We start from the raw sequence: 13,204 nt of genomic DNA, 5'->3' as shown, positions 1-13,204 counted from the left end.
CCCCGAAGGCCAAAAGCTGGAAATATTTGGTGAATAGCGTAATGACTTACATACTCATGTATCTAAACAGTCCAGGAGAAACATGGTTTCAGGCATGGCTGGATCCAGGATCTCAAGAGCTATTACTGGGACTATGTCTCCATCTCTCAGCTCTGCTTTCTTGTGTGTTTCTAGCTGCCCCTCCCAGTACCCTCCTTACAGCTTAGTAATCCAAGCAGAAAGAGAGTATGGACCAGCTAGGGTATGTCTGTCCTTAAACTGTACTGTTGCCAGGGGGAAGAAATGTCCTATTGGGCAGGCCTGGGTCACGTAGCCACTCGCAGATCTGGGGTCGGCCACATCTCCAAACTTCTGCACAGGCAGATGCAACAGGCACCCACAGGGGTCTGCTAAACCTTCCTCACCTCTTAATCTAGGTACTTTCCAGCAGGGCAAGGTGAAAAAGAGCTGAAATTGGCATCAGGAGCCCAGAGTTCTGGTTCCAACTCTGACCACTCATTCAGTGTGTGACCTCAGGCAGGTGACCAGCCTGAGGTGTGCCTTCATTTCATCTGTCAAATGGATGACTCTGCCCCTCAGAGCTTGCAAGGTGAGGAATGCGGCAGCTGGCAAAGTGATGTTGCTATTGGTCCCCCTTCCTCTTAAGTGAGGCTTGTCAGCAATTCTGGCCTGGTCTTTGGAGGGCAAGGAGCCACCCCCGTCCTTCTTGCTCCTGACCCTTGGTCATACCTCCAGGCCTTTGTCCAAGCTCTTCCCTCTGCCCCAACTAGCTGGTACATCTAAAACTCCTATTCATTTTTCTTTTTTTTTTTTTTTTTTTTTTGAGATGTAGTCTCACTCTGTCACCCAGGCTGGAGTACAGTGGTGCAATCTCTGCTCGCTGCAACCTCCGTCTTCCAGATTCTCCTGCCTCAGCCTCCTGAGTATCTGGGATTACAGGCATGCACCACCACACCCAGCTAATTTTTGTATTTTTAGTAGAGACTGGGTTTCACCATGTTGCCCAGGCTGGTGTCGAACTCCTGACCTCAAATGGTCTGCCCACCTCGGCCTCCCAAAGTGCTAGGATTACAGTCATGAGCCACCACTCCCAGACTTCTATTCATTTTTCAAAGTCCAACCAACACCACCTCCTCCCTGAAGCCCCCTGCTCCTCTTGATGTTCTCTTTGGGCTACCATCGGTAAGTGAGCTGGGCCTCACTCATACCAGCCAAGAGAGCGGACTGTGCATATCTCTTCCCAACTCTGTGTTTAGACTCAAATCAGGAGCATTAAATTACACCATGGAAATAAGCAAATGCTACAAATCAGGCTTTATTGAGTGCCTACTATGTGCCAGGCTGAGACTAAAGAAGGAGAATCGCTTGAACCGGGGAGACAGAGTTTGCAGTGAGCCGAGATTGCACCACTGCACTCCAGCCTGGGCGACAAGAGTGAGGCTCTGTCTCAAAAGAAAAAAAAAAGAAAAAGAAAATGTTGCTAAGAAGTATTTTCTTAGCTTCTTAATTCACACTTCAACAGGTTCTCTGACAAATCAATCACAAAAACTTGACCTCCCTTCAGTTATCCAGGATGAACAAATAAGACATAGACAAAGTGAACAAAATAGACAGAGTTGCTGGCCTGGTATGACTTGTGTTTTATCTTTACTTTGTTTCCAGTATGCGTTTATCTCTGTCTATCCAACCAACCGTTCTTCCTTCAAGTTCTTTATTAAAGCCATTAAGAGTAATAGCAAAGACTTTGGCACCAACTTAATACCATCCTCCTATCCATCCACACATTCAACCATCCTCCACCCACCCTCCTACCTACTAATCCGTCCTTTCAGGTGATGAGCCAGCTCTCGTCTCCAACTTTTATTTTTAAGAGACAGGGTCTTGATCTGTGACCCAGGCTGGAGTGCAACGGTGCAATCACACAGCTCACTGCAGCCTCAAACTCCTGGGCTCCAGCGATCCTCCCACCTTAGCGTTCTGAGCAGCTGGGACTACAGGCAAGCACCACCACGCCCGGCTAATTTTTTTTAAAAATAATAATTTTTGTAGAGTTGGGGCCTTGCTATGTTGCCCAGGCTGGTCTTGGACTCCTGGCCTCAAGTGATCCACCTGCCTTGGCCTCCCAAAGTGCTGGGATCACAGGTGTGAGCCACTGCGCCTGGCCTCCAACTTTGCTCCTCTGTGTTTATGGACTGAGTTCCCTTCAAAGGTGGGATCCTGAGAAGCCTCGTCTGCCCCAGTCCAGAGCCCCCCAGTCTGGCCTCAGTCAGGCCCTCCCCAGCCATCTGTGTTCCCCTCCCCCACCCAGCAAGCTCTGGGTGCAGGAGAGCTGCGCTGGTTTCCTGGGAGCCTGGGGCTCAGGTGACACCTGCAGGTGGCTCCTGGAACCTGTTGCCCCCAAGAAGGTGTGAAAACCACAGCACATCTGGACCCAAGAGTCCCTAGGGTGCAGGTGCAGGGGGTGCTGAGGGCTGCCCCCACCGTGCAGAAGCTGTGCTTCTACTCTTGGGCTCCCGTCCAAGTCTCACACCCCTGGATCCCAGGCTCGCAGTCCCACTCTTATAACCATCAGTGTTCTAAAACCCTCCAGCCTCCGGCCAGGCACCAAGGACTCTCATGCATTCTCTCAGCTACCTCTCCCAGCCACCCCATTTCACAGACGAGAAATGAAGGAGCCTTCAGCAGGACCGACTTCTGCTGACTTCCAACGCAACCCTGCTCCAAAAGCATGAGAGAGCCAGAGCCGGCTCCTCCAGCGCGGCCCTGCAGCCTGCAGTCTGACCTTTGGGGAAGACGAGGCCGGGCCAGGGTGGCCCCAGCTCTGTTAAAAATACAAAAATTAGCCAGGTGTAGTGGTGGGTGCCTGTAATTCCAGCTACCCGGGGGCTGACGAAGGAGAATCGCTTGAACCGGGGAGACAGAGTTTCCAGTGAGCCGAGAGTGCACCACTGCACTCCAGCCTGGGCGACAAGAGTGAGACTCTGTCTCAAAAGAAAAAAAAAAGAAAAAGAAAATGTTGCTAAGAAGTATTTTCTTAGCTTCTTAATTCACACTTCAACAGGTTCTCTGACAAATCAATGACAAAAAACTTGACCTCCCTTCAGTTATCCAGGATGAACAAGTAAGATGCAGGACTGAACTGGGGCGGGGTGGGGGGCCCAGCAGGACGTGTGGCTGGAGCACACTGCATGGTTCTGGCCTGCACCCTCCCTCCATGAATGCCACGGGGGAAGGGTCCCATGAGCCTTGGCCTGCTATGTAATTGGTGTTTAACAAATATCTCTTGAGCGCATAAAGGGAATTTTTTAAAACTTAGTAGCAGAAGTTAGAAAAAGAAATCTTGGTTGGTGGGGAGCTGTTTCCACGAGATGAAACAGACTGATTTTAAGCCTGGAAATCCCCTGAGTGGCCCTCTGCAAGTGGGATGGCCCCTCGGGCACCCAGGCTGTCACTGACGATTGATGTTCTCACCCCCGCCCGCCTCGGCTCTGGCCACAGAAGGAAGGAAGCTGACGTTTATTGAGGGTCTGCTCTGGGCTGTGTACTGTACATGGGTGACATTGCCAATTTCCCCCAGGTGGGTCATGCCTTCCCCATTGTCCGGACAAGGAAACTCTAGACCAGAGAGGGGCGGCGACTTGGCTCAGGTAGCACAGCCAGAAGGTATCAGAGTCGGTATTCAGACCTTCATCCATGGGCCACCCAAAATCTTCCCATTCCCGGGGTCACTGTGGGCTCACTCCATCCCCTTTCCCTTCCTGCTGGCAGGTGATAAGGAACAACGTGGACTTCTTGCAGCTCCTGGAGGCAGAAGCTGGAGGGCTGGACTCGGCCTCTGTCACACAATGCCCTGATCCCACAAAGCCCCGGAGGTACTGTGGACCAGCTTGCAACACAAGACCCTAGAAGGGAAGATGACTGTTGTCATCTGTTGACCACAGACATGTTTTCTGTGCACACTCGTGCACATGGGTGAGCTCCGTGGGCCCAGATATGTACAGGGCAGGTGAATGTATGGAGTACCACAGGCATTATTCCAGGCCCACAGGCACATGCAATCACACACACAGGTGGACGTGCCACTGCGCACCTAAGACACACACACACGCACGCATATGCACACACACGCACGCATATGCGCGTGCACGTGCACGCGCACACACACACACACTGTAAACACCAGGCTCAAAGGCCCATCCAGGAGACCAAAGGCTACATGTGTCTTCACATCATAGCTCAAGTGGCCTTGTCTCTGGCTCAGGGCCCAGTGGCCTGGCCAGCTCTGGACAGCCAGTCAGCCGCACTAGCTGGCCTGGGGTCCAGGGCTCGAAAGTGGCGGGGGAATGACCACCCACTGGCGGAGGTAGCTCCGGGGGGGCCCTTCGTCCCCGGGGGTGGTGAAGGCACACTCCACAGGGCTGCTGCACTCAGAGCCCACGAAGCCACTGTCAAACGTGTCCATATCCAGGCCAGCCGGGGGTGAGCCCGCCTCACTCTCTGAGACCCCTCCGGGCGACCGGCCACCCCAGGGCAGTCCCCCAGCCCAGTCCTCCCCATCTGCAAGGGGTGGCTTTAGTCTGTCCAGGAGGCTTCCCAGGGGTCCTCCTAGCCCAGGGCTGCCAGCTGAGACACAGCCACAGGAGAGGACTGTGGTTGCCGCGCCCAAGAGTGGATCCTCTAGGCCTGGGCTGGGCTCCAGGCCAGCGTCCAGGTCCAGGGCTGGGTAGCCGTCATCCTCACAGCTGCAGGGCCAGGTGCATGGCCCCTCTGCATCTAGCACAGTCACTGTATCGATGGACACCACGCCGTACGGCCGGTCCCTCTCCTCACTGTAAGCTGAGCCTCCTGAGTTCTGGGCCGTCGCCCAGAAGCTGGGCTTGGACACGGGGTCAGACTCCACCAGCTCTGTTGGTTCTTGTAGCTCCGTGAGCTGCAGCCTCTTGGCGGGGCTCTGTGGTGGGTGGCAGCTGTACACCTCCAGGGCTGAGGGCACTTCTGGGCTCCAGGGTCCCAACTCCAGCCTGGAGCCAGTGAAGGGAGCACCGACCCACTTCTGTGAAAGAGAAAAAGAGAGAGAGTCTTAGCACAGGATGAGGGTAAGGTGAGGGTTTATTTATTTTTTTACTTTTATTCTTTTGAGACAATCTGGCTCTGTCGCCCAGGTTGGAGTGCAGTGGTACCATCTCGGCTCACTGCAACCTCTGCCTCCCAGGTTCAAGTGATTCTCCTGCCTAAACCTCCCAAGTAGCTGGGACTACAGGCGCCTGTCACCACACCCGGCTAATTTTTGTATTTTTTTTTTTTTTTTTTTGACGCGGAGTCTTGCTCTGTGCCCCAGGCTGGAGTGCAGTGGCGCGATCTCGGCTCACTGCAAGCTCCGCTCCCCCGGGTTCACGCCATTCTCCTGCCTCAGCCTCCCGAGTAGCTGGGACTACAGGCGCCCGCCACGTCGCCCGGCTAATTTTCTTGTATTTTTAGTAGAGACGGGGTTTCACCGTGTTAGCCAGGATGGTCTCGATCTCCTGACCTCATGATCCGCCCGTCTCGGCCTCCCAAAGTGCTGGGATTACAGGCTTGAGCCACCGCGCCCGGCCAATTTTTGTATTTTTAATAGAGATGGGGTTTCACCATGTTGGCCAGACTGGTCTTGAACTCCTGCTTTCAGGTGATCCACCCGCCTCAGCCTCCGAAAGTGCTGGGATTATAGGTGTGAGCCACCGCGCCCAGCCAAGGTGAGGGTTTAAACAGACAGAAAGACAGACACAGACACAGACAAGACAAAGAGACATCGAGAGAGAAAGACAGAGACGTGAAGATAGACAAAGACACTGAGAGACAGAGAGAGAGAGTGAGGAATCAGGACCGTGATGTGCTCCTACCCTAGTGGGGGCCCCACTGGTGTCCCCTTCCTACTCTGCGCCTCAGTTTCCCTACTTGTAGAAGGGAGTTGCTACCCTTAGTAGTGTGATCACTCAGCCAACTGGTGGTCCCATAGCCCAAGCAGGGGCCAAGATTCCTGAGTCAAGGAGACATGGGGGCAGGAGGGCCTGACGTCTGAGGTACCCCTGAGCCATCTCCTGCTTTCCCTCCTCCTTGATGCTTCTTGAAACCTAGCACTCTCCTGGTTTATGTGTCACCACCAGACAGAAACTTGGCCCCCGGGCATAAGTCTTGTCTCTTCTGTCCATGGTTGTAGCCCCAGTACCTAGCACACAGTAGGTGCTCAATAAATGTCTATTAATAAAATGAATGAGTGGAGTGGATCAGTGAAAAGCCACTTGGAAAGGCCTTTGTATACTTTGAGGATAAAGGATGTGAGTGATGCTGGCTGAGGCGGTGGCCCTTAAACTTGAAGGACCCTCCCCTTCCCTTCCCTGTCCAGACTCCCACTCATGACACCAGAATCCTCATGCAATTGGCAAGGAAAATCCCAGAGAATGGGAATCTCCCTGTTTTGAGCTCATCTTCCTCAAAAACTCATCTCAGAACTGTGATGTGACTACCACCACTGATTTAAAGTCACTTCTCAGCTGTGTGCCCTTAAGCCCATTACTTACCCTCTCGGTGCCTCAGTTTCCTCATCTGTAAAATGGACCTAATAATAGCACCCATCCATAGAGTCATCGTGAGAGTTAAATAAGTCACTGTTTGTGATGCTCCTAGGGGACTGCCTGGTATATGGCAAGTGCTATAGGAGTATTGGTAAAAATCAACCCAAAATAAATGTGATATTTAAGCTTTAGGGAAGAGGAAAGGGTGGGTCTTATGTGGGTGAGAGTCCAGGTTCCTCTCTGCCCACTCTGAGCTTTGGCCTCCTCGTGGGTGCCCTGGGGGCAGTAGAACATCCGCTCCGCAGGGGCTGCTGTGAATATGAGAATGAGTGAGGCAGGAAGGGTGTCCAGCGCAGCGCCAGGCAGACAGCAGGAGCTCAATCAATGCTCTAGGTCTGCACTGTCTGACTTTCAGGCTCAGCTGCAGCAGGTGGGGCTGCCCCTCCCACCTCTTTCACCACATCCTCTCTGCGGCAGCCCCTCCCACTGCTGCAGGGTGGGTGACAGGGCTGTAAATGGGCACAGACAACCTGTGGGTGCTGGCGGGAGGTGGCGAGTTGGAGGCTTGGTGAACGTTGGGGCCAGACCCTTCCCAGAACCCACTCCCTCTCCAACCCAGGTTAAGGGCACCTAAGAAAGGACCACGGGGGCAATCTGTGACTCAAAAGACCACCAGCCTCACCCCCTCTCCCAGTCTGGCTCCTTGGGCTGGGTCAATTCTGCATTATTTTGTTTACTCTTTGTTTTTGATTTTTTTTTTTTTAGATAGGGTCTCTGTCTGTTGGCCAGGCTGGAGTGCAGTGGTGTGATCATAGCTCACTGCAGCCTGTGAACGATTCTCCTGCCTCAGCCTCCTGAGTAGCTGGGACTACAGGCGTGCACCACCTCGCTTGAATGATTTTAAAAGTTTTGGTAGAGACGGGGAGGTGGAGTGGTGGTGGGGGTCTCCCTGTGTTGCCCAGGCTGTTCTGGAGCTCCTGGCCTCAAACAGTCCACCTGCTTTGGCCTCCCAAACTGTTGGGATTGCAGACGTGAGCCACTACACCTGGTCAAATCTTGTTTAATTCTTCTGCCAATTCTGCACTACAAGAATGTCTACACTTTGCACGTTGGGAAATTGAGGCCTGGCTTGTGGCGTGGCTGAGACCTGGATGCTCTAGGCCTGTGGGGTAAGGCTGGGGAGCCTGGAGTGAGGAGAGGTGAGGCTCCTGAAGAGGAGGAGGGGCTCAGAGGAGCTCGTCACAGGGTGGGGAGCTCACCTTGAAGTCTCCGCTGCAGCCCTTGTACAGGGGCACGAAGAACTGCTCGGGGCTGGGGACGGCCCATATCTTCTTCCATAGCCTGAGGGGGCAGAGAGGGGTGAGGACCCTGACATCACCAGACGGCAGCCTGGCCTCCCATTCGGATGCTCCCCAGCTTCATCCTACAGGAACTTCCAAGCATCACAAGACACAGCCCAGGCGCCTCCCTCCTTCCCTGGGGCTTGGTTTCCCCATCTGTAAAATGGGAGCAGTGAGTCTCCATCGCAGGCTCCTGAAGGGATATTTAGATTATGTTCTTGGATGCCTGTTGTGTGCTGGGCAAATGTTGCCCCTTCTAAGCTTCAACTTCTTCATCGGCAACCAGGGGTGCGCACAGAGGCCATTGCAGAGGTGTGGAGTATTACAGCCACCTCTTCACCACCACCTAGTGGCCCCTGATGCCCCTTGAGCCTCAAAACTTAAAACCCACTGGACAAGACCACAGCTGAGGTCTCTGTTTAAGGACAGAGTTTCAATCCCAATTTCTCCACTTGGGAGCTGTGTGACTTTGGACAAATTCCTTGACCTTTCCATGCCTCAGTTTCCTCATTTATAAAATATGGGCAACTGAAGTGTCTCATGCTCATAGGGCTGCCATGGGGGTGAAGGGAGTGCCCTCCACAGTGTCCAGCACACAGTGGCTATGAGTTGGTTATTATTCCACCGTCGTCATTGTTACCATGCTGACAGGCATGTTCTCCAACCCTGGGTGGGTCATAGATGGGCAGTGGCCCATGCCGACCACCTTCCTGCCTTCCTGATCCCCTGGCCTCACCTCCACATTGGGTGGGTCTTCAGGCTCCAGAAGGCAGGAATGAAGACTATGACAAGCAGGAGGAGAAGCAGCAGGTGAGGGTTCCAGCCTTCCTTTAACTCTGGGAAGGAAGCAAAGAAAGGGTTAAATGGCACCAACTCTACCAGAGGCCACATGGGGTAGGCATGGTGGGAAATGGGTCTGGGGTAGAGTAGAAGGGGGTGGGAGAGGCTGCTACTTCTAGTGTCTTGAAGTAAGATGGATCTGGGTTCAAATCTTGTTCTCATTCCTCACCCCAGGCAAGTAACTTCATTTATCTGAGCCTCAGTTATCTCATCTGAAAAACAGGGCTGATTCCCACTTCAGAGTTAGGAGGATCAAATGCCTAACAGAAGAAGCAGCTAGCACCCAACACAGGGCCTGGCCAGGAGGGGCTCTAGAAATGTCATTGAAGGGCTACATCTGAGGATGAACAACTGAATACCTCCTAGCTGTGCCAGGAAGCTCAGGGCTTAGGGTGGCTAGACCAGGACAAGATTTCGTACCAGGAGTGGGGTGTCCATCCCAGCTTCACACCTACCCTCTGACTGGGTCTGAAAGATGACCGGATCACTCCACTCACTCCAGGTCCCCTGGTAGGAAGAGCCAGGCATGGGCCCTGCCCGCACCTGCAGCTCATAGCTCGAGTCTTTGCGGAACTCCAGGGGGAGGAGGGAGACACTTCTTGAGTCCACTGAGATCAGCTTTCTCCTCGGACTCTGCCAGTACAAGGAAAGGATGCACCAGGTCAGGGTTAAACCAGGCCAGCCCCCGCCTCCAGCAGAGCCACCTCTTTTCCCAGCTTCCATCAAAGGGCCTGAGTGTCTCTTCTCTTCCCACAAGAATCAAGCCTATGCCTGAGTAGCTGGACTCAGGCATGGGGAGCACAGACTTGCCAGCACTGCCTGGCCCTTGCATGTGATAGGATGCTCTGTTTGATTTCTCTTTGATCCAATTCAGCCACTCACAATCCTGGCAGTGGACTCTCCCTGCAGGACTGGGCATACCTCAGGAGTGGGAATGGTCTGACGGCACTCCAGGCAATGCATACTTTTGGAATTCTTCAACAGTTGAGGACATTCTCAACTGATGTATCGATATAAGTCTCAGTACATCAGTTGAGAATGTCCTCAACTGTTGAAGAATTCCAAGAGTTGACATACTGACATTCCTAATAGTGGGCGTTTCTGGAACTCTTTTAACTACAGACATCTTAGCAATGGATACCTCTGGAAGTCTTCCACTGGGGACTTTCTAAAGTATGGCACTCATGGCCATCTCCAGCTGGGGCCATTCCAAAGGATGGACAATTCTAGGACTCTTCAGCTGTGACTGTTCTATCATTATTACTATTTTTATTTTTTAGAGACAGGGTCTCACCTGTGACTATTCTAAATAGTGGGCTGGAAGGACATCTCTCAAAGCCTTCATGTTTGAAACAATGGGCCTCTAACACTGGACATTTTTTTTTTTTTTTTTGAGATCGAGTCTTGCTCTGTTGCCCAGGCTAGAGTGCAATGGCGTGATCCCAGCTCACTGCAACCTCCGCTTCCTGGATTCAAGCGATTCTCCTGCCTAAGCCTCCAGAGTAGCTGGGGTTACAGGTACATGTCACCATGCCTGGATAATTTTTGTATTTTTAGTAGAAATGGAGTTTCACCATGTTGCCCAGGCTGGTCTCGAACTCCTGACCTCAAGAGATCCACCCGCCTCAGCCTTCCAAATTGCTGGGATTACAGGCGTGAGCCACTGCATCTGGCTGGACCTTCTTAATCATTGATACTTCTGAAACTCTCCAACTATGGCCATTCTAAGCAATTGGGAAGCTTCCAGATTGCCCCGTTTCTGAAACTTCTTCTATTGTGACTACACTAGACCTGGGGTGGAGTCTGGGGAAGGGACAATCTCTTTGGCATGCTGACAGCCAAGGAGACAGGTTTGGGCAAGACAGATTATTCAGGGGTCTCCTACCTTGGGGGAGAAGTGAGGGGAGGAGGAGGGACTGCTGTAAGGGAATGCTCGCACCCTTAGTCTCTGTTCTTGGCCATGAATGATGATACTCGCCCATCTCTCCCACCCGGATGCCCTTGCACTCCCTCCTCTCCCCTCCCCCGCCACAAAGCTGCACTGATCCCCACATTCCTCACCACAGCCCAGGGGTCTCCCCGGTTTCTGTACTGCAGCTCATACTGAAGCTTGCCCTTCAGCATGTAGAAAGCAGGGTCTTCATAATCTGAGCGCCAGGAGATATTATACTGTCCTGAGAAGGTCACAGTCACGTTGAAAGGGGGAGCCGGCTTGACTTGGTGGGAAAACCCAGGAAAAGAAAATGGGGTGAGATTTTGCTGTAGGTGAAAAGGATTTGATGATGGGAAGGAGTCCTGCCTGCTCCCACCCCGGCCACCGTGCCTCACCCATCATGGATGAGATGAAGACAAACAACCCTGAGTGACTTTGGGCAAAGTACTACCGACTCTGGGCTTCAGTTTATCCATCTGGGACCTGAGAGATTAGGGTTGCAAACTCAGGGGCGGGCAGGTCACAGAGAGGGATGAAGCAGCTTTAGGGACTGTGAAGAAATAAAAGAGTCGGGCCGGGCACGGTGGCTCAAGCCTGTAATCCCAGCACTTTGGGAGGCCGAGGTGGGTAGATCACGAGGTCAGGAGATCGAGACCATCCTGGCTAACACGGTGAAACCCCGTCTCTACTGAAAATACAAAAATTAGCCGGGCGTGGTGGCGGCGCCTGTAGTCCCAGCTACTCAGGAGGCTGAGGCAGGAGAATGGCGTGAACCCGGGAGGCGGAGCTTGCCGTGAGCCGAGATCACGCCACTGCACTCCAGCCTGGGCTACACAGAGAGACTCCATCTCAAAAAAAAAAAGAAAGAAAGAAAGAAAGAAAGAAAAAAGAAATAAAAGAGTTAAAAGTGAATGGCTCCAGCAGCACAGGGTGGTCAGCTTTTTTAAGTTTTCTAGGGAAACACACATGCACACGCATACGCACGTGCACATGCACACCCACACGCATGCCCACACTTGCAACACACACGCACACACATGTGCATGCACACACATGCACACGTGCACACACGTGCATGCACACACACATGCACACACACATGCACACACACATGCACACATACACATGAAATCTGAAACCCTGCTTTCTATGTACAGAAGGGCAAGTTTCAATATGAGGTGCAGAATGGGAAACGGGAGACCCTTGGAATTATCGTGTGAAATCTCCAAGGGTTTTTCCCCCTAGAGACAGGATCTCACTATGTTGCCCAAGCTGGAGTGCAGTGGTGCGATCATAGCTCACCTGTAGCCTCAACCTCCTGGGCTCAAGCCATCCTCCCACCTCAGCCTCCCAAGTAGCTGGGACTACAGGTGGATGCTACCACACCTGGCTAATTATTTGTCTATTTTGTAGAAACGGGGTCTCACTATGTTTGCCCAGGCTGGTCTCAAACTCCTGGCCTCAAGTGATCCTCCCACCTCAGCCTCCCAAAATCCTGGGATTGCAGGTACAAGCCACTGCACCTGGCCTATCTTAAGTTTTAAAGTTAGCAACCCATCCAAAAATATTCTCAGCAGCGTCCCGGCAAATCCATTCCTTTTCCATTTCTCTCCTAAATGATGGTATCATTTTCTTTCAACCCCAGCTACTTCAGGCAGTTGAAGACTCTTCTTAGCATGAATGCTAATGGTGAGGGCTGCCATTTACTCAGAGCCTGCCTGGCTGTCCTGCTCTGGGCAGTTTGACACCCCACAGTGGCCCTGGGAGGCCAATCTGATGGTCCCTATCTTTCAGCATCTCCCAGCAAGAGCAGAGCTCAGCCATAACAGCAAGCTTTCATGGGTGGCCTCCAGGTGAAGGTCAAAGCCGGCATTCTGTTTTTGCTCCATTCGAAGGACATTTCATGAACTTGAGCAGAACACAATATGTTAAGGGCCTCAAATTCCTCTCTTGTAAAATGGGCCCAGTTCCCGTATCATGGGGCTTGTTCAAAGGGATGAAGCTATTTAGCAGGAGGCGGTAACTTCAGAGGAACTGAGTGGCAAGTGTCTATTAGTGTCAGAGAGGAGTTGCAGGCCTCTGCCCTCACCTTCTCCACTTTCTCTTCTTGTTTATTTCCTTCCTTCCTTCCTTCCTTCCTTCCTTCCTTCCTTCCTTCCTTCCTTCCTTCCTTCCTTCCTTCCTTCCTTCCTCCCTCCCTCCCTCCCTCCCTTCTTTTTTTCTCTTCTTTCTTTCTTTTTTTTTTTTTTTTTCAGACAGAGTCTTTCTCTCTGTCACCCAGGCTGGGGTGCAGTGGCATGATCTTGGCTCACTGCAACCTCTGCCTCCTGAGCTCAAGTAATTCCACAGCCTCAGCCTCCCAAGAAGCTGCGCACCATCACGCCTGGCTAATTTTTGTATTTTCAGTAGAGAAGGAGTTTCCCCATGTTGGCCAGACTGGTCTTGATCTTCTGACCTCAAGTGATCCACCCACCTCAACCTCCCAAAGTGAGCCACCACACCCAGCCACCTTCTCCACTTTCAATCTGCCACCATCCAGC

General features: G+C 52.5%; 1 protein-coding gene across 4 annotated transcripts in view; it reads right to left on the bottom strand.

The window, feature by feature from the left end:
• Window positions 1-1,616: 1,616 nt before the first annotated feature.
• Window positions 1,617-13,204, bottom strand: part of IL21R (interleukin 21 receptor) — a 50,594-nt gene continuing 39,006 nt past the window's right edge. For all 4 annotated transcript variants that reach the window (XM_015125835.3, XM_077985695.1, XM_077985696.1 and 1 more), the window contains 5 exons: window positions 10,793-10,947; window positions 9,187-9,364; window positions 8,628-8,727; window positions 7,811-7,892; window positions 1,617-5,053 (listed from right to left, as the gene is read on the bottom strand). In XM_015125835.3, the coding sequence (XP_014981321.2) occupies window positions 4,304-5,053; window positions 7,811-7,892; window positions 8,628-8,727; window positions 9,187-9,364; window positions 10,793-10,947 (1,265 nt within the window). In that variant the 3' untranslated portion in view covers window positions 1,617-4,303. The remainder of the gene's footprint in view (window positions 5,054-7,810; window positions 7,893-8,627; window positions 8,728-9,186; window positions 9,365-10,792; window positions 10,948-13,204) is intronic.

This window comes from Macaca mulatta, chromosome 20 (genome assembly GCF_049350105.2).
Source record: "Macaca mulatta isolate MMU2019108-1 chromosome 20, T2T-MMU8v2.0, whole genome shotgun sequence".
Classification (NCBI taxonomy): Eukaryota; Metazoa; Chordata; class Mammalia; order Primates; family Cercopithecidae; genus Macaca; species Macaca mulatta.
Note: the sequence above shows the minus strand (reverse complement) of the source record. Positions and strands in the feature narration are given on the sequence as shown.